The sequence below is a fragment of the Ornithorhynchus anatinus genome, chromosome 2 (assembly GCF_004115215.2).
Source record: "Ornithorhynchus anatinus isolate Pmale09 chromosome 2, mOrnAna1.pri.v4, whole genome shotgun sequence".
In the NCBI taxonomy this organism is placed as follows: Eukaryota; Metazoa; Chordata; class Mammalia; order Monotremata; family Ornithorhynchidae; genus Ornithorhynchus; species Ornithorhynchus anatinus.
This window is the reverse complement of record NC_041729.1, coordinates 145,587,463-145,606,239: the sequence shown is the minus strand read 5'-3', so window position 1 is coordinate 145,606,239 and position 18,777 is coordinate 145,587,463. Positions and strand designations below refer to the sequence as shown.

At 44.9% G+C, this 18,777-nt stretch overlaps 1 protein-coding gene across 2 annotated transcripts in view; it reads right to left on the bottom strand.

Moving 5' to 3' along the window:
* Window positions 1–293: 293 nt before the first annotated feature.
* The window catches only part of FGD4 (FYVE, RhoGEF and PH domain containing 4), a 189,341-nt gene continuing 170,857 nt past the window's right edge, over window positions 294–18,777 (bottom strand). Inside the window, exons 10-17 of one of the 2 annotated variants that reach the window (XM_029058199.2) lie at window positions 17,816–17,988; window positions 12,639–12,669; window positions 11,323–11,415; window positions 10,796–10,921; window positions 8,486–8,626; window positions 5,631–5,771; window positions 1,820–1,997; window positions 294–1,075 (exon numbers count right to left, since the gene is read on the bottom strand). In XM_029058199.2, the coding sequence (XP_028914032.1) occupies window positions 852–1,075; window positions 1,820–1,997; window positions 5,631–5,771; window positions 8,486–8,626; window positions 10,796–10,921; window positions 11,323–11,415; window positions 12,639–12,669; window positions 17,816–17,988 (1,107 nt within the window). In that variant the 3' untranslated portion in view covers window positions 294–851. Of the gene's footprint in view, window positions 1,076–1,224; window positions 1,998–5,630; window positions 5,772–8,485; window positions 8,627–10,795; window positions 10,922–11,322; window positions 11,416–12,638; window positions 12,670–17,815; window positions 17,989–18,777 lie in introns of those variants that run through there. The other variant, XM_039911230.1, reaches the window with a different exon arrangement.

Sequence of the window (18,777 nt, the reverse complement as noted above, 5' to 3'; positions counted from 1 at the left end):
AATTGCCTTGGCAATGAATAAGGAGACTGTAGCCTTAAAAATGTTTCGGGTGCTCTATTCATGTAGACGGAGAGGCACGCTGGGAGGAAGCGGGACCTGGAGAGGAAGGAGCCGAGGACTTCAAGTCAGGTTCTAGCCCCAGCACCACCACTTGCCTGTTGCGTCACCTTGGGTGAGTCACTTTGCTTCTCTGTGCTTCAGTTCCCTCATCTGTCAAATGGGGATTCCATACCTGTGCTCCGTCCTACTAAACTGCGAACCCTGGGGTGAGGCGGAGACTGTGACCGATCCGATAATCTTGTAACTTTCCCCGTGTTTGGCAAACTGGAAGAGCTTAATCAACACCATCCTTAATCTTATTAGATCTTATTATACCTCAAGACTCCGCTCTGACTTTACTATTACTGGATATCGGCCTGCAAGTTTTTTAAGATCCGGTTACTCTACAGTCTCTCCTCAGGCGTTCGGTACAGTGTCCTGCGCACAGCGAGCGCTCGATAAATACCTCCGGTTGATTAACCAGAATTACGGAAAGCAAGGGAAAATGTTATGAAAAAGCAGATTCCTCATGTCCCATATTTGTTCCAGGTCAGTTTAGCTATGGAACAGTGAGAGAGGAAGACTGTGCTCTTCTAATTACTTAACATAAAAGTTGCTGCAATAGTTAAATGCTTTTGAAAATGAACACGTCTCCAGAGGAGTCGAAACTGAAAACGTCTCCGAGCTCGGAACATCAAGCGCCGGACTCTCGCTAACTGAGCCCGTGTCTTACGTTTAAATAGGCAAACAAGAACCTGCGGATGGAGGCACTGTTATAAATAAGCCACAGAACAGAAACCAAAAGATAATACTTAACTACTATTCCGTAACATGCCCTGTAAATCTGCTACTTTCTTTAAAGTAGTATAAAAAAAGCCAAACACTAATGTCAACAAATTAAAACGTAAATCACCCAAACCAGAAAAAGATATTATTTTTCCATTTGGGACACTGGTCTTAATTCCAAGATCAACACGTCTCACTGAACTCCAAGGTGAACACGTCTTCCTTAATTCCAAGGTCGACGTGACTTTTTCTTTTAAAAAATAAATAAGAGACATATGAATCAACAGTTGTGAAGACAAAGTAAATCAAGTAGCATCTACCCTTCTCTTATGCCATATGTACATACTCATTACATGCCTATTTATCCGGTCAAGACAAATATACATTTAAACAATTTGATTATTTTTCTAGTTAAACCTACTTTAATTGCTCTAAATACATCACTGCTGTACAGTTCACTTAGATAACTCTAATAACTAACGGTCCCATATTTTTCACTATCGATCTATTTTGGCAACATGGAGGTATATCTTTCAATCTGTACTATTAACATGTGTGATACATTCTAAGTATCAGCATTCGTCATGAAAGGTGAATTTTAACCTGATAGTAAGAGACTCAGATGTCGCCGTTTTCTTCAAACAAGTAGTAAATACCGCAGGCTAGCTCTTAAAACGTTTTCATTATTTACACACTTTCTCAAAATCACATCCGTGGAATGGCTCTGTCCATCGATTTCACCAAAAGTACATAAATATAGGAAGGAAGCGTTCCTAAAAATCCATTCATGAAGCAGAATTCTTCAACATAAAGTGCTAAGAGATGTGTGGGATGATTAGGAATGTCTTTCCTCTGGCCTTCAAACCCTGCGGAGCTGAAATTCTCGCCAACTCGGAGCGCCAGAAGTCCGAAGTTTAGCATTACGATTTTTCAGAGGGTTCAGAATCATCGTGCACGGCGACCTGCGGTTCGTTCTCATACTCTGGGGTCTCACCTCTGACAGCTAAAAGGATGATTTTCAGCCACTTCTGTTTCAGCTCTTCGCTGTCGGCGGCGAAGCTGTGCACGAACTTGGACTGGGTCAGTTTGAAGCTGTGGGGAAGGTCGGCGCTTCTGGGGAGGTCGTCCACCGCGTACCCCAGCAGGGGGATCGTGGCCTGCGCTCGGACATCCTGTCGACAGAACGTTGCGGGCATGAGCCAAGACACCCTAAAGAGACTGCGGTCGGTTCACAACTCTAAACCGGCCTAAGTCGAACCCCGAAATCCTACGTCTGCAAGGAAGCTTTCCCGATATCGTGAAAGGGAGATGGAAATCGAAACCAAAGGCAATTCGACACCAAACGGGCTAAAGGAAAGCCCCCTCGAAGTACAAAAAGTCAAGGCTGGGACCGGGTGAAGAGTTCCATGCTGAGGGGGGATTGTGGAACAAGTTTTCCAAATTGAGCTCACAGGCAAACAGGATGGCGTTTTAAGAGAGTAGGAGGGTGGGAAGCAGCGTGGTCTAGTGGATAGAATCTGGGCCTGGGAGTTGGAGGACCTGGGTTCTAATCCCAGCTCCGCCACTTGTCTGCTGTGTGACCTTAGGCAAGTCACTTCACTTCTCTGGGCCTCAGTGACCTCATCTATCAAACGGGGATTAAGACCATGAGCCCCGTGTGGGACAAGGACTACGTCCGATCTGATTAACTTGTATCTACTCAAGTGCTTAGAACAGTGCTCGGCATGCAGTAAGCACTTACCAAATGCCATAATTAGTAGTAGTTAGGTATGGAGGAGGGGCGTCCTCTTGAGTATAAGCTCACTGTGGGCAGGGAATGTGTCTATCATTGTATCGTACTCTCCCAAGCGCTCAATAAATACGATTGAATGAATGAATGGGGGGGAACGGAGATTGGACAAGTGGAGGCCGGAAGCTGCAAGGGCCTGGGAGCGCAGGGAATAAATAGCTGCAGCCTCTGACCTTCGGGGGAACGGCCAGGACTCGTAGCAGCTACTCACACGTCGCCCCTGCCCAGAGCGTGGGATGCCCACTCTGTCTGCGCTAAGCTAGGGACCGCGGGATGGATGACTGTCTCCTTCACCTCTCGTGGGCGGGAGCCTGGTGTTTCACTGTGGGCAAGGAATGCATCAGGGAATTCCTTCTGGGTGGGAAACCTTTGGGGGTCAGAGCTAGGTGTTTCGCCACATGCGAGCAACATAGAAGCATACTCCTCCCGACAGGGAAGCCCCGATATAATCAATCCTATTCCCCTCTAAAAGGGAGGTTCAATTCGCCACGCCCAATAACCAAATTGGGAAGCAGCATGGCTCAGTGGAAAGAGCCCGGGCTTGGGAGTCAGAGGTCATGGATCCGAATCCCGGCTCTGCCACTTGGCAGCTGTGTGACTGTGGGCAAGTCATTTCACTTCTCTGGGCCTCAGTGACCTCAGCTGTAAAATGGGGATGAAGACTGTGAGCCTCACGTGGGAAACCCTGATTACCCTGTATCCACCCCAGTGCTTACAACAGTGCTCTGCACATAGTAAGCGCTTAACAGATACCATCATTAAATAATCATATTCCTCCCTAAAGGGAAGTTCAAATGCCGAGCTCGAAGTAATTAATTACACTCTTCCTGAAAGAGAATATAAATTCGCCGCACGGAAGAAATTTTGTCCGGCTCGGCCCTCGACTCCGGCTTCTTTCTCTCGTCACGCCAATTCCCAAACCTGTCCCCGGGTGATGGGTGACAGCAAGTCACAACTCCTCTTTTGCCTCAGTTTCCTCATTTATAAAATCTGGATTAAATCCTACTCCCTCTACTTGGACCGAGACCCACAAAGGACAGGGACTGCGTCCAACCTGATTCCCTCATACCTGCCCCAGAGCTTAATACAGTACTTGGCACAGAGTAAGTGCTTAACAAACACCATGATTATTATTCTAGTAATAATTATCATCGTTAGAAGGGTCTCCAAGATTGGCTCGTCTGCAAGTGACCTGACCAATCGATGAAAAACCAAAAGCACTACCGGCAAATTAGCTAATCATTCAATCAATGGTAACTGTTGTATTTGTATTTGTTGAGTGTTTACTGGGTGCAGAACACTGTACTAAGCACTTGGGAGAGCGCAATACAACAGAGTTGGTAGACATTTGCCCTGTCCACAATGAGCTTACAGTCTAGAGAGGGAGAGGGACATTAATATAAATACTTTATACTATATCTAAAATACTATTATTAATAATAATCAAGTGATTAGTGCTCCTAATCCAGCTACTGAGCTGGATTACCACATTGCAGGTTGCAGGGGAAGAACAGAGAAGCGGTGTGGCCTAATGGATAGAGCCCGGGCCTGAGAGTTAGAAGGACCTGGGTTCTAATCACCGCTCCACCACTTGTCTGCTGTGCGATCTTGGGCAAGTCACTTCACCTTTCTATAGCTCGGTTCCCTCATCTGTACAGTGGGGATTAAGATTGTGAGCCCCATGTGAGACAGGGACTGCATCCAATCTGATTACCTTGTATCTACCCCAGTGCTTAGAACAGTGCTTGGCATGTTAGTAAGCCCTTAACAAATACCATCATTTATTTTTTACTTTATTTTTAAACCCATTAGTCTGAAAGAAGAGATAAATCCTAGGGCAAGTGAAAATCTTCAAATGACCAATGCCTTCTTTAATATCAAAGTGATGGAATTTTGGCTGTTCCCAATTTTCTAATTTTGCTTCACTACAAGAGACACTTCTCCAGAGTGTATTCTACTGCAAGACTCCAATAGAGCTGAGCTGAGCTTGAGGGGAAGAGAGTAGAGCACACTTTGGAGACTGTAAATTCCTTTTTTTAAATGGCATCTGTTATTCGTGTACTGTGTGCCAGGCATTATACTAATATAATTAGTATAATTATATTAGATACAAGGGATATATGTAGATACTGGGGGTGGATACAAGCTAATCAGGTTGGACACAGTCCCTGTCCCTCATGAACCTCACAGTCTTAATCCCCTATTGTTTTAATGAGACGTTCTTCCCCTTGATTCTATTTATTGCCATTGTTCTTGTCTGTCCGTCTCCCCCGATTAGACTGTAAGCCCGTCAAAGGGCAGGGATTGTCTCTATCTGATACCTATTTGTACATTCCAAGTGCTTAGTACAGTGCTCTGCACATAGTAAGCGCTCAATAAATATTATTGAATGAATGAATGAATCCCCATTTTACAGATGAGGGAACTGAGGCACAGAGAGAGACTTGCCCCAGGTCACACAGCAGACAAGTGGCAGAGCCGGGATTAGGCCCCAGGTCATAGTATCTACCAATTCTCTTATATCGTCTTATGCCGTCGAGTCGTTTCCGACCCTTAGCGACGCCATGGACACATCTCTCCCAGAAGGCCCCGCTCTCCACCTGCCATCGCTCTGGTAGTGGATCCACAGAGTTTTCTTGGTAAAAATCCAGAAGCGGTTGACCGTCGTCTCCTTCCGCGCAGTCAACTCGAGTCTCCGTCCTCGACTCTTACCCGTGCGGCCGCTGCCCAGCACGGGGGAGCTTTGACTTATAGCAGATGGCCTTCCGCTGGCTAGCCACTGGCCAAGCTGGGAATGGAACGGACAGGACTCTGCTTGACTCTCCCTCCCGTAGCCGAGACTGGTAGAGGACTGGACCCTGAGAGGGGTCTTATATCGTATTGTCCCAAATACCTCATACACATAGCAAGTGCTCGATAAATTCGATTGATTGAGTGATGGATAGACTCGTCCTCCACCCGCTGACTAGCCCCTTTGGCAAGAGATTCGGAGAGACGGTAGTGGCTCAGTACATACCTGTGGCGCGCCATACATGTAGAGGACAAAGGCGTCTTGTTTGGGGATTACACACCAAGCCTTCTGCCAAGGCTTTGACTTTTCCATATACAGAAGGAAACTGCATATGACACTGTTTCCAGAGACTTCGGCTGATTCAGTCTGGGAAAATATGGTCAAAAGAGCAAAAAGACAGATAGAGAAATAATTGAAGGCCGAAACAACTTCCTTAGAATGACAGATAAAATGAGAAAGCACAATGAACTGCATATTGACTAGATGATTTTGGAAGCTCTCTATAGAGAAGTGACGTGGCATATTAATCTACTGCTAGACATGGTTTTGAACAAGCTTATATCAGTTGTTAATGAATTGTACATCGCCTTGATTCTATTTAGTGGCCACTGTTTTTACGAGATGTTCTTCCCCTTGACTCTATTTATCGCCATCGTTCTCGTCCGTCCGTCTCCCCCGATTAGACCGTAAGCCCGTCAAACGGCAGGGACTGTCTCTATCTGTTGCCGACTTGTTCATTCCAAGCGCTCAGTACAGTGCCCTGCATATAGTAAGCGCTCAATAAATACTATTGAATGAATGAAAGTTGTTGGAGAAGCAGCGGGGCCTCGGCGGTAGAGCACGGGCCTGGGAGTCAGAAGGTCATGGGTTCTAATCCCTGCTCCGTCACTTGTCTGCTGTGTGACTTTGGGCAAGTCACTTCACTTCTCTGGGCCTCAGCTACCTCATCTGCAAAATGGGGATTGAGACTGTGAGCCCCATGTGGGATAGGGACTGTGTCCAACCCGATCCGCTTTTATCGACTCCACACAGATACCATAATTGCTATTATTAGTTGTAAATTTTTTTAATGGTATTTGTTAAGCGCTTACTATCTGTCAGGCACTGTCTGAGCACTGGGGTAGAAACAAACTTTATAATAATAATAATAATGTTGGTATTTGTTAAGCGCTTACTATGTGCAGAGCACTGTTCTAAGCGCTGGGGTAGATACAGGGTAATCGGGTTGTCCCACGTGAGGCTCACAGTTAATCCCTATTTTACAGATGAGGGAACTGAGGCACAGAGAAGTGAAGTGACTTGCCCCCAGTCACACAGCTGACAAGTGGCAGAGCCGGGAGTCGAACCCATGACCTCTGACTCGGAAGCCCAGGGTCTTTCCACTGAGCCACGCTGCTTCCCTTGTCAGGTTGGACATAGTCTCTGTCCCACTTGGGGCTCGCAATCTAAGAAGGAGGGAGTAGGATTGAGTTCCCATTTTACAGTTGAGAAAGCTGAGGCAGAGAGAAGTGAAGTGACTTGCCCAAGGTCACACAGCAAGCAGTTGGCAGAGCGAGGATTGGAACCCAGGTCCTCTGACTCCCAGGCCCACTCTCTTTCCACTAGGCCATGCTGCTGCTTCTACATTACATCACATTTACATCAGTGGAGGAGCAGCGTGACCTAGTGGAAAAAACACGGGCCTGGGAAGCCAGAAGATCTGGTTCCAATCCTGGTTCCGCCACTTGCCAGCTGTCTGACCTTGGGCAAGCCACCTGACCTCTCTCCGTGCCTCAGTTCCTTCATCTGTTAAAAGGGGATTCACCACCTGTTCTCCTTCCTACTTCAAATGTGAGCCCCATACAGGACAAGGACTGTGCCTAACCTCATTAACTTGAATCCTGCCTCTGCCACTTGTCAGCTGGGTGACTGTGGGCAAGTCACTTAACTTCTCTGTGCCTCAGTTACCTCATCTGTAAAATGGGGATTAATTGTGAGCCTCAAGTGGGACAACCTGATGACCCTGTATCTCCCCCAGCGCTTAGAACAGTGCTCTGCACATAGTGAGCGCTTAACAAATACCAACATTATTACCTACCCCAGAGCTTAGAACAGTGCTTGACATATAGTAAGCGCTTAATGATGATGACAATAACATAATAACGATAACGATCGCACGTGTAGCTGCATAGCCAACTCTTCCGAAATTACAATTACTAGGAATATAAAGCTTTCTCTGAAAGCAATTTTTAGCAATTAGAACTGCTTGATTGACTCTAGTATCTTTCCTAGTTTTCACCCCATGATTTTCCAAGTCAATTAGATCAGAAAACATTTGGAAAAGTCATTCTGACCATTTCCAGAAACCCAGACTGCTTCTTAGTTTACAACTATAGGAAACATCACTTATCAGATCCCCATTTTCCTTCTAGGACTTTACCAACATAAAAATGATATTTCACATTTAAATTGGATAGGACTTTTGTCAAACCTAGGGGAATGCAGCACGGTGTAGTGGAAAGTGGAAAGTGTAGGCCGGGGAATCAGAGGACCTGGGTTCTAATCCCGGTTCTTGGGCAAGTCGTTTAACTTCTCTGTGCCTCATTTTTCTCAGCTGTAACGGGGTATTTGTTACTTAGACTGTGAGCCCCACATGGGACCTGATTACCTTGTATCTACTCCAGTGTTTACTACAGTGTTAGACACATAGCAAGTGCTTAATAGTAATAGTTGGTTAAGTGCTTCCTATGTGCCAGGCACTGTATTAAGCGCTGGGGTAGTTACAAGATAATTGGGTTGGACACAGTTCCTGTCCCACATAGGGCTCCTAGTCCCAATCCCTATTTTACAGATGAGGGAACTGAGGCACGGAGAAGTGAAGTGACTTGTCCAAGGTCACACAGCAGACAAGTGGCGGAGCCAGGATTAGAACCCAGGTCCTTCTGACTCCCAGGCCCGGGCTCTAACCACTACACCAGGCTGTTCCTTGTATTAGTAATAGTAGTAATCTTTTCTTTTGCCATTTGCAACTTCAAGCCTTTTTAAATCGAAAATCAAATAATCTAAGGAATTCCCTGGTTTGAGTTTTTGTTTCTCCATACCTCCAAGATTCCTCTCCTTTTCTTTTCTTCGCTGTCCGTGCATCCAGTTATTATGTGATAGCAGTCTTTACAAACTTTGTTCAGTTTATTGTTGTCATACTCCAGATGAGCTTTATAATCTGAACACTTCCAACAGACCACCTGGATATATTATTTTTAAAAAAAGGAAATTGAGAATACATAATCAGAAATACAAACGGTTCAAATAACGCTTATGAGAAACTGTGATATGCTAGGGCAGGCTCGTATGAGCTGGTAACAAACTGTCTTATGACAGAATATCTAGTTATGATAGTTACAGAAATATAATGAACTAACTCTCTTATCCCAGAATACCTAGTTATGATAGTTACAGAAATACATTACAGGTACATGCTATTCCTAAATGAAAGCTGCCTTTCTATTCAATTAGTCAATGATCTACTTGTTTTGTTTTGTTGTCTGTCTCCCCCCTTCTAGACAGTGAACCCGTTGTTGGGTAGGGATTGTCTCTACCTGTTGCCGAATTGTACTTTACAAGCGCTCTGCATGCAGTAAGCGCTCAATAAATACAACTGAATGAATTAATGAATTTATTGACCACTTACTGTGCGCAGAGCACTTTACTAAGCATGTAGGAGAGTACAATGCAACACCGTTGGTAAATGTTTCCTGCCCACCGGGAGCTTACAATCTAAAAGAGGAGCTTACTATTCAATGGGAGGAGGGTCTGAATGCTATCAGAAAATCAACCAGTCAGTCGTATTTATTGAGCGCTTACTGTGTGCACAGCACTTTACTCAGTGCTTGGGAAAGACCGATAGAACAGAGATGGTAGAGACGTTGTCTGCTCACAACAAATTTACAATCTAGAGGGGGAGACAAACATTATAAACACTATAAATAAATTACAGATATATACCTAAGGGTTGAGGATGTATTTGAGCCCATCTCTCTAGACTGTAAACCCATTGTGGGCAGGGATTGTCTCTCTTTATTGCTGTACTGTACTTTTCAAGCAATTAGTACCGGGCTCTGCACACAGTAAGTGCTCAATAAATACAATTGAATGATTGCATGAATGAGTGTACTAACATTATTGTACTCTCCCAAGTACTTAATTCAGTGCTCTGCACAGAGTAAGTGCTCAGTAAATATTATTGATTGATCAGTTGATGGGAGGATGCCAGCTTGGACTCGGGGACAGCAAACTGCCATCAGGAACGGGAAGATAAGTAAGGAGGTGATGAGAAGGGAGGAAAAATATTGTTGTAGAAGTGAGAATAGTGTGGAAGAGCCTAAAATCAGTGGAGTGAAAGACCCTAAGCTCATTTTGGCAGGGAATGTGTCTGTTTATTGTTGTACTGTACTCTCCCAAGCATTTAGTACAGTGCTCTGCGCATAGTAAGTGCTCAGTAAATACGATAGTGAACGAAAAGAGTAGCTATACAGCAGGGTTCAATTTTCCTTTTTAATTTAATACCTCCCACTTTGAAACTAACACATTTATCATCCATCTGTTCTCCCTCCTCCTTAGACTGTGAGCCTCATGTGGGACAGGGACGGTGTCCAATTAATCAGTCAATTGTATTTAGTGAGTGCTTACTTTGCACAGAGCACTGTACTAAGCGCTTGGGAAAGTACAATACGACAGAGTTGGAAGACATATTCCCTGCCCACAGTGAGCTCAAGGTCTAACTGATAAACTGGTAGCCACCCCAGTGCTTAGAACAGTGCTTGACACATAGTCCATGGCGTATGGACAGAGTACAGGCCTGGGAGTCAAAAGGTCATGGGCTCTAATCCCAGCTCTGCCACTTGTCTGCTGTGTGACCTTGAGCAAGTCACTTCACATTCTCTGTGCTTCACTTATTTCATCTATAAAATGGGATTGATATTGTGAGTCCCATGTTGGGCAGAGGCTGTGTCCTCCTGTACCCACCCCAGTGCTTAGTATACTACCTGGCACATAGTAAGCGCTTAACAAATACCACTATTCCTATTACTGCAATAGACTGAGCCCTGCATGCATTGTTGGGTAGGGATGGTCTCTATCTGTTGCCAAATTGTACTTTCCGAGCACTGTACTAAGTACTGCACACGGTAAGCGCTCAATAAATATGATTGAATGAATGAACAGGGTTGGTAGCCACATTCCTCCACACAACGAACTACCTGAGAACTACCTGAGTCTACCTGAGAAACTTCTGTCTATCCCAGCATTTAGAACAGTGCTTGACGCATCGTAAGTGCTTTAACAAGTACCAGAAAGAAAATTCAAGGCTAATGAAAGCCAAGTCATAATCAAGGAACCAGTACGTTCTCCCTTACATGTCCACAAGCTCGACAATGGTGTCGCCTTCTCGTCAGCGCATTGAAAGACTCCTTGCATTTCATGCACATGGTCACTTCGTTGTCCCGGATCCATCTCGGGGCCCTTTTCCCCAGCTCGGCAGTCTGGAAAGGAAAAAGACACTAGATGATGGAGTACTTTTACTCCGGAGAATTCTTATTCCCTTCCATCGGAAAAGCGCTACAACAAAACCGCTCAAACCATCTTTTGAAACCCGGGCGAAGACATCGGCTAACAAAGAGTTCAGTCAAAAAAGCTAAACAGTATGAGAAAGTCAGTCCCTGACTCATTTATTTGAGGAAGAATGGGAATCTGTCTCAAAAGTACCCACTGGCACCGAAAAGGGAAATGGTTTGCTCACAAAATGATTGCTTTGTCATTCCCGAGCTAGAGGAACCCTGACATGTTATATCCTCAGGGCTAGCGTTGGCCACTGGCAACAGACCATCTGCTAACTCAAAGGGACAAAAGAGGACCTGGTGATCAAAGAGCTTCGCCGACTTACAGAAACCTCCAAGTGAAGGTCATTATCTTTTGCTATTGCGTTTCTGAAGGTTTCATTCCTCTGATGGAAAGCTTCGATGGTATCCTGAAGTGCCTAAAATGTGCAAAGAATGTTGTTCAGAACGTTCAGTAAAGTCTGACATTTAAATTTATCCATAGACTTGGCAAAACTAAGATCTGCCCGTGGGACATTCGCGATTTAATATTTGGAATCGACCCCTGTATATACACATCACGACAAAAATCAGGTAGAGTCATGGCCGCAACGACTTTGCAGATGTCCTAATTGAAACCCCATCCTGCCACTAAAAAGCAGAATTATTAAATAGGTATTTCGATCAGCATTTAGAACAGTGCTTGGCACATAGTAAGCACTTTAACAAATACCATTATTATTATTAACAACTGCACACGTACATGAATATATGATATATGATATTAGAGATGCCACGTGGCTCAGTGGAAAGAACACAGGCTTGGGAGTCAGAAGTCATGGGTTCATATCCCAGCTCAGCCGCTTGTCAGCTGTGTGACTTTGGGCAAGTCACTTCACTTCTCTGTGCCTCAGTTACCTCATCTGTAAAATGGGGATTGAGACTGTGAGCCCCATGTGGGACAACCTGAAAACCTTGTATCCTCTCCAGCACTTAAAACAGTGCTTTGCACATAGTAAGCGCTTAACAAAACGCCATCATCATCATATTTACATTTACAAGGAAGTACGTGGCGAACAGCGTTGCCTAGTGGAAGGAACACAGGCCTGAGAGTCACAAGATCTGAGTTCCAGTCCTCACTCTGCCCCTTGTTTGTTGCGTGACCTCAGACAAGTCGTTTAACTTCTTTGTCCCTCGGTTTCCTCATCTGTAAAATGAGGATTAAATCCTACTCCTTCCCCCTTAGACCGAGAGCCCCATGAGGGACAGGAGCTATTTCCAACCTGATCATCTTGTATCTACCCCAGTGCTTAGAACAGTGCTTGACACATAGTAAGCACTTAGCAAATACCATAAAATAAAATAAAAAGAAGCAGCAGGGCCCAGTGGGAAGAACATGAGTTTAGAAGACTAGGCAAATCATTTAATTTCTCTGGGTGTCAGTTTCCTCATCTGTAGAATGGGGATTCAATTCTCCTTCTCTCTTGGACCGTGAGCCCAACATGGGACAGGAACTCTGGCTGATCTGATTGTGTTGCATCTACCTCAGCACTTAGTTCAGTGCTTGGCACAAGGAATCTCTTAATAAATAACATAATCATTATTATTCCAACCTGAACAAACACAAACATAATAATGAAAACTTCAAAGAAATCGTATTTACCTTTATCCATTCTTCTTTGTCCTGTTCAGAACTAAAATAAAATTTGCAGAGTTTAAGAAAAACTGCGAAAACCCCCTCATTCCCTCTGGTGAATATTAATTTATGCTCTTTGGAACCCTTTGAAGTTCTTATGATATTGTTAAAAAAAAATCGATTGACAGTCGAGAATTCCAAACTCTCCAGCTACCTCCAAGAAACTGGATGTGGTAACTTGGAACATTTATCCAGTACCAGTTAATGTTGTATATTGGCGATGGAGTCCTTGAGGTAGGTTTCCTTTATGTTGTCTTTCCCACCAAAGGGAAACAGACTTTTAAAAATAAACTACCTTAATTACACAATGAACACTATTTCCCCATTCTGGGCCCACATAATCCAGACTGGACCCTTTAGGGAAGATCTCGTGGTCTTTTCTATCCCTACCCCAGCCCTTATCTCATCAGCACTCTAATAATGTAGTATTTGTTAAGCACTTACTATGTGCCAGGCGCTATACTAAGCACTGGGATAGATACAAGCTAATCATATTGAACACTGTCCATGTTCCACATGAGATTCACAGTTTTAATCCCCATTTTACAAATGAGGGAACAGAGGCCCTGGGAAGTGAAGCGACTTGCCCAAGGTCATCCAGCAGACATGTGGCAGAGCCGGGATTAGAAGCCAGTTCCTTCTGACTCCCAGGCCCGTGCTCTATCCACTAAGCCACACTGTTTCTCTACAGTTTCGACATCTGTAAAATTGGGAGTCAATTCCCATTTTCTCTCGTACTTAGACTGTGAGTCCCATATGGAACAGGGGCTGGGACTGACCTGATGACCACGTTACCTACGCTAGGGCTTAGTTTTGTGCTTGGAACAGAGTCAGCACTTCAAAAGTTCCACAATTACCACCATCGTCATCATGATTCTGATTAGTACCTGGGAATTGTGGCTATTATGTCACTAATGGGGAATCCATCTTCGGTTCTGGTAGAGCCAGAATTCCCAGTGTGGACAGTGGCTGCAACCTGATTAGCCTGTATCTACCCCAGTGCTCAGAACAGTGCTTGCCACATAGTAAGCACTTAACAAATACCATCGTTAATAATAATAATAATAATGTTGGTATTTGTTAAGCGCTTACTATGTGCCGAGCACTGTTCTAAGCGCTGGGGTAGACACAGGGGAAGCAGGTTGTCCCACGTGGGGCTCACACTCTTAATCCCCATTTTACAGATGAGGGAACTGAGGCACAGAGAAGTTAAGTGACTTGCCCACAGTCACACAGCTGACAGGTGGCAGAGCTGGGATTCGAACTCATGAGCCCTGACTCCAAAGCCCGTGCTCTTTCCACTGCGCCACGGTGAAGGAATCAGGTTTGGGGTCCCCAAGCCACCGGGATTCCCCTTCAGAGGTGAAAAGCCTTTGGGCCAAAGCCACAATGGCTGGGTCACCCCTATGTGGCATAGTGGATAGAGCAAAGGCCTGGGAGCCAGAAGGACCTGGGTTCTAGTTCCGGATCTGTCACTTGTCTACTGTGTGACCTTGGCCAAGTCACTAAACTTCTCTGTGCTTCACTTACCTCATCTGTAAAATGGGGATTAATAATAATAATGATAATGGTATTTGTTAAGTGCTTACTATGTACCAAGCACTGTTCTAAGTGCTAGGGTAGATACGAGGTAATCAGGTTGTCCCACGTGGGGTTTACAGTCTTAATCCCCATTTTACATATGAGGTAACTGAGGCACAGAGAAGTTAAGTGACTTGCCCAAAGTCATACAGCTGATAAGGGGGGGAGCCAGGAGTGGAAACCAAGACCTCTGTCTCCCAAGCCCGGGCTCTTTCCATTCAGCCACACTGCTTCAAGAGTGCTTCAAGAGAGATTAAGACTGTAAATCCCACGTGGGACAGGGACTGGGTCCAACCTGAGAACCTTGTATCTACCCCAGCACTTAAAACAGTGCTTGGCACATAGTAAGCACTTAACATTATTATTATTATTGTTACAATTATGCTTTCCTTGTTGGTAAAAGAAAGAATTACCTCAACCATTGTTTTCAACCAATCACGCCAGTCCCTCTGCACTTCTGTGCATATCTTCCCATTTCCCCTATCAGTAATATCTTTTCATGTCCATCTGCCACTTATTAAGGTTATGGTACTTGTTAAGCGCTAACTTTGTGCCAAGCACTGTTCTCAGCACTGGGGTAGATACAAGTTAATCGGGTTGGACACAGTCCCTTTCCCCCTGTTCACACTCTCAATTCCCATTTTACAGATGAGGGAACTGAGGCCCAGAGAAGAGAATTTCATAAGGTCTCACAGCAGCCATGTGGCAGAGCCAGAATTAGAACCCAGGTCCTTCTGACTCCCAGGCCTGTGCTCTATCCATTAAACCATGTTGCTCCTCTCTATTATTATTATTATGGCATTTGTTAAGTGCTTACTATGTGCCAAGCACTGTTCTAAGCACTGGGGTAGATACAAGGTAATCAGGTTGTCTCAGGTGGGACTGTCTAGGTTGTGGGCAGGGATCGTGATGTCCAACTTTATTGTACTGTGCTTCCCCAAGTGCTTAGTACAGTGCTCTGGACAATCTTTCAACGCAAAATTTTAACAAGACGCAGTGGTCATTCTCAGCACAAATTTGAGGGACTTATTCACTTTCCTTTCTGAATTTCAGATTGTCAGTCCTCTTCAGCATCCTTCTCCCTAGGATAGAAACAGTGGAGCCTAATGGAAAGAGCCCGGGCTTGGGAGTCATAGGACATGAGTTCTAATCCCGGCTCTGCCACTTTTCAGTTGTGTGACTCTGGGGAAATCATTAACTTCTCTGTGCCTCAGTTATCTCAACTGAAAAATGGGGATTAAGACTGTGAGCCCCATGTGGGATAACCTGATAACCTTATATCCACCCCAGTGCTTAGAAGAGCGCTTGGCACATAGTAAGTGCTTAACAAATACCATAATTATTATTCGCTGTGCCTCAGTTCCTTCTTATGTAAAATGGGGATCTGCAAACCCCATGTCCAACCTATCTCATATCTACCCTAGCACTTAGTACAGTGCCAGGCACATAGTAAGCACTTAAATACCATGAAAAAACCACCACAACAAACTTTAGACTCTATTATAGGCAGAAACAGCCAGAAAGAAACCAAGAGTTCCCTTCACAATACCCTCACTGAATGGGCTAGAAGACCATGGCACGTAGATTGACATTCAACAAGTGGGCCTTCTAACAATCGATACCCCAAAGAATCAGAGATATTATGATTTATAGATACGATTTCTAGATTTGTAGATTTCAGATTTATGATTTTATGCCTAGGGCTACTGTAGAGTTTGAATGTATGGTCAGTTCTATCATAACACATGGTTTTAATACACTATATGAAAATGTTTAATAAGCATGTAAATGTGTAATAAGCCATGCTAGAGAAGCAGCATGGCTTAGTGGAAAGAGCCCGGGCTTGGGAGTCAGAGGTCATGGGTTCTAATCCCCGCTCTGCCACTTTTCTGCAGAGTGACCTTGGGCAAGTCACTTAACTTCTCTGTGCCTCAGTTACCTCATCTGTAAAAATGAGGATTGAAAAAAAATGTGAGCCCCACATGGGACAATCTGATTACCCTTTATCTACCCCAGCGCTTAGAACAGTGTTCTGCACATACTAAGCACTTAACAAATACCATAATTATTATTATTAATAAAATCATGGGAAGCAGGGTGACCTAGCATGGGCCTGGGAGGCACAAGACTTGGGTTCTAACCCTGGCTCTGCTGTGTGACCTTGGGCAAATCGCCTCCCTTCTCTTAGTACAGTGTGTGGCACAGAGTAAGCCCTTAACAAATACCTCACTAGTATTCTCTGGGCCTCAGTTCCCTCATCTGCAAAATGGGGATAAAATACCTATCCCTTTTCCTACTTAGACTGTGATACCTGTGTGGGATTCTGATTATCTTGTATCTATCCCAGCACTTAGTGCTTGACCCAAAGGAAGCACTTAAGAAAAACACAAATTATTATTAATGCGATTGATAATCATACCCATTACTGAGCAAGACACAATTTTGTGCAGACCCTTGGCTTCAGACAGGGTAGGAATATAAGGATACAAATTTTCAGTAACAAGGGCTTGTTCAAGAACAATCCCTGTTCCATAGAAGAACAGATTGCACCATCTTGGCAGTTCACAGGGTATTGGCTTATACCAGATAGAGACCTGCCTAAGCCCTTTCTAAATACATTCATTCATTCAATAGTATTTACTGAGCGCTTACTATGTGCAGAGCACTGTACTAAGCGCTTGGAATGTACAATTCGGCAATAGATAGAGACAATCCCTGCCCAATGGCGGGCTCACAGTCTAATCGGGGAAGACAGACGCCAGAGCAAACGACGACGCAGACCTTCCTTACTAACATTCTTCTACCTCTGGTTCCATAAAAACAAATCCACGATTCCATTTTCCTAGGGGGCAGGAACGGGGGTAACTAAATCTGCAGACTTCCTTCTAATGTTTAAACCAAACCTCTCCCCTCCTTCAACGCTGCTCCTCCAGCTCCTCTCCTCTCCCCAGCTCCTCTCCTCCACGCTGGGGAAGCAGCGTGGCTCAGTGGAAAGAGCCCGGGCTTGGGAGTCAGAGGTCATGAGTTCGACTCCCGGCTCTGCCACTTGTCAGCTGTGTGACTGTGTCACTTAACTTCTCTGTGTCTCAGTTACCTCATCTGTAAAATGGGGATTAACTGTGAGCCTCACGTGGGATGACCTGATGACCCTGTATCTCCCCCAGCGCTTAGAACGGTGCTCTGCACATAGTAAGCGCTTAACAAATACCAACATTATTATTCAAGTTCCAAAATAGTGTTTTATCAATTTTGGTATCTCCCCCGTACCTAACGGACTTAACGTTTCTTTCCCGTTCTTACCTAAGGCAAGTTTCTACACCTTACCCTTCAGAACATCCTCTCCAAGCTTCTCTCTGTCCCTCTCCCTCAGCTGCTGCTTCTCCTAGAGGTCCATTGTCCCAGATCTGGGTGTCCATTGTCCCAGATCTGGGAGACACCCGGGGATGGGAGATCACCCATCCTTGGAAAGCACCGCTTTCTGCTATCCAGACCGTGGCCGTGTGAAGTGATGCCAGGGACTCTTCTAGACTCTTTCACCTCCCAGGTGTGGTAGATATGCTTACCTGGCCTGGAGTTCCAAGGTCCTTTCCTTCCCAGAAACCTGAAACGTGTGTGGGTACTCTTCATTGTGAGTCTCGACAATTTTCATTCCGTCCAAGCCAACTTTTGTTCGGACTGAATATTTTGATCCCACCAGGCTGAATTTTGGCACACAGTACAGTAGCATGTTGTTGAACTGGGAACACAGCGATCGAGAAGAACGAGAAGAAAAAAAAAAAACACGAAAGCATTAACAGTCGGGTTGTTTACCGGCACCGATTTTCAGGATCCTCAGTTACCAAAGTTATTTTCAACGCTACAAAGACCCCCTTCAGTCTTCAAGCGGGAGCCTTTCCTAGGCCAGAGAACGTCTATGCCTCCGGTGAAAGGTCATCACTTTATGACCTCTAAAATGTAAGCTCATTATGGGTAGGGAACGTGTCTGCTAATCCTGCTCTATTGTACTCTCCCAAGCATTTGGTACAGTGTCTTGTACATAATAAGTGCTCAATAAATGCAGCTGATTGATTAAAACGTGAGGCATACCTTTTTGGAAAAGTAAAACCCGTCAGAGGGAAAAACTCCTGGGAATAGAGTTGTTTCTCCAAAGACAATGGCAGATTACGTGGAGGGGTGAACGCGAAAAAATCGACTCTCAATGAATGGGGTGGGAGGTGAGACTAAAGAGGTTTAAAGGAGCCGCCGCTGCTATTATGGTGGAAGCTTCTTTCAATTCCTGGCTGTTTTTATAAGTGTGGATATGCTGAGAAGCAAGGAAAGGGGGAAGGGGGTGATGGTGGGAGAAGTGGCATGGCCTAGAGGACAGGTCTGGAAGTCAGAGGATCTGGGTCCTAATCCAGGCTCTGCTTCTTGCCTGCTGGGTGACCTTGGCAAGTCACTTTGCTTCTGGGTCTGGGAGTCAGAGGACCTGGGTTCTAATCCAGGCTTGTCTGCTGTGTGACCTTGGGCAAGTCACTTCACTTTT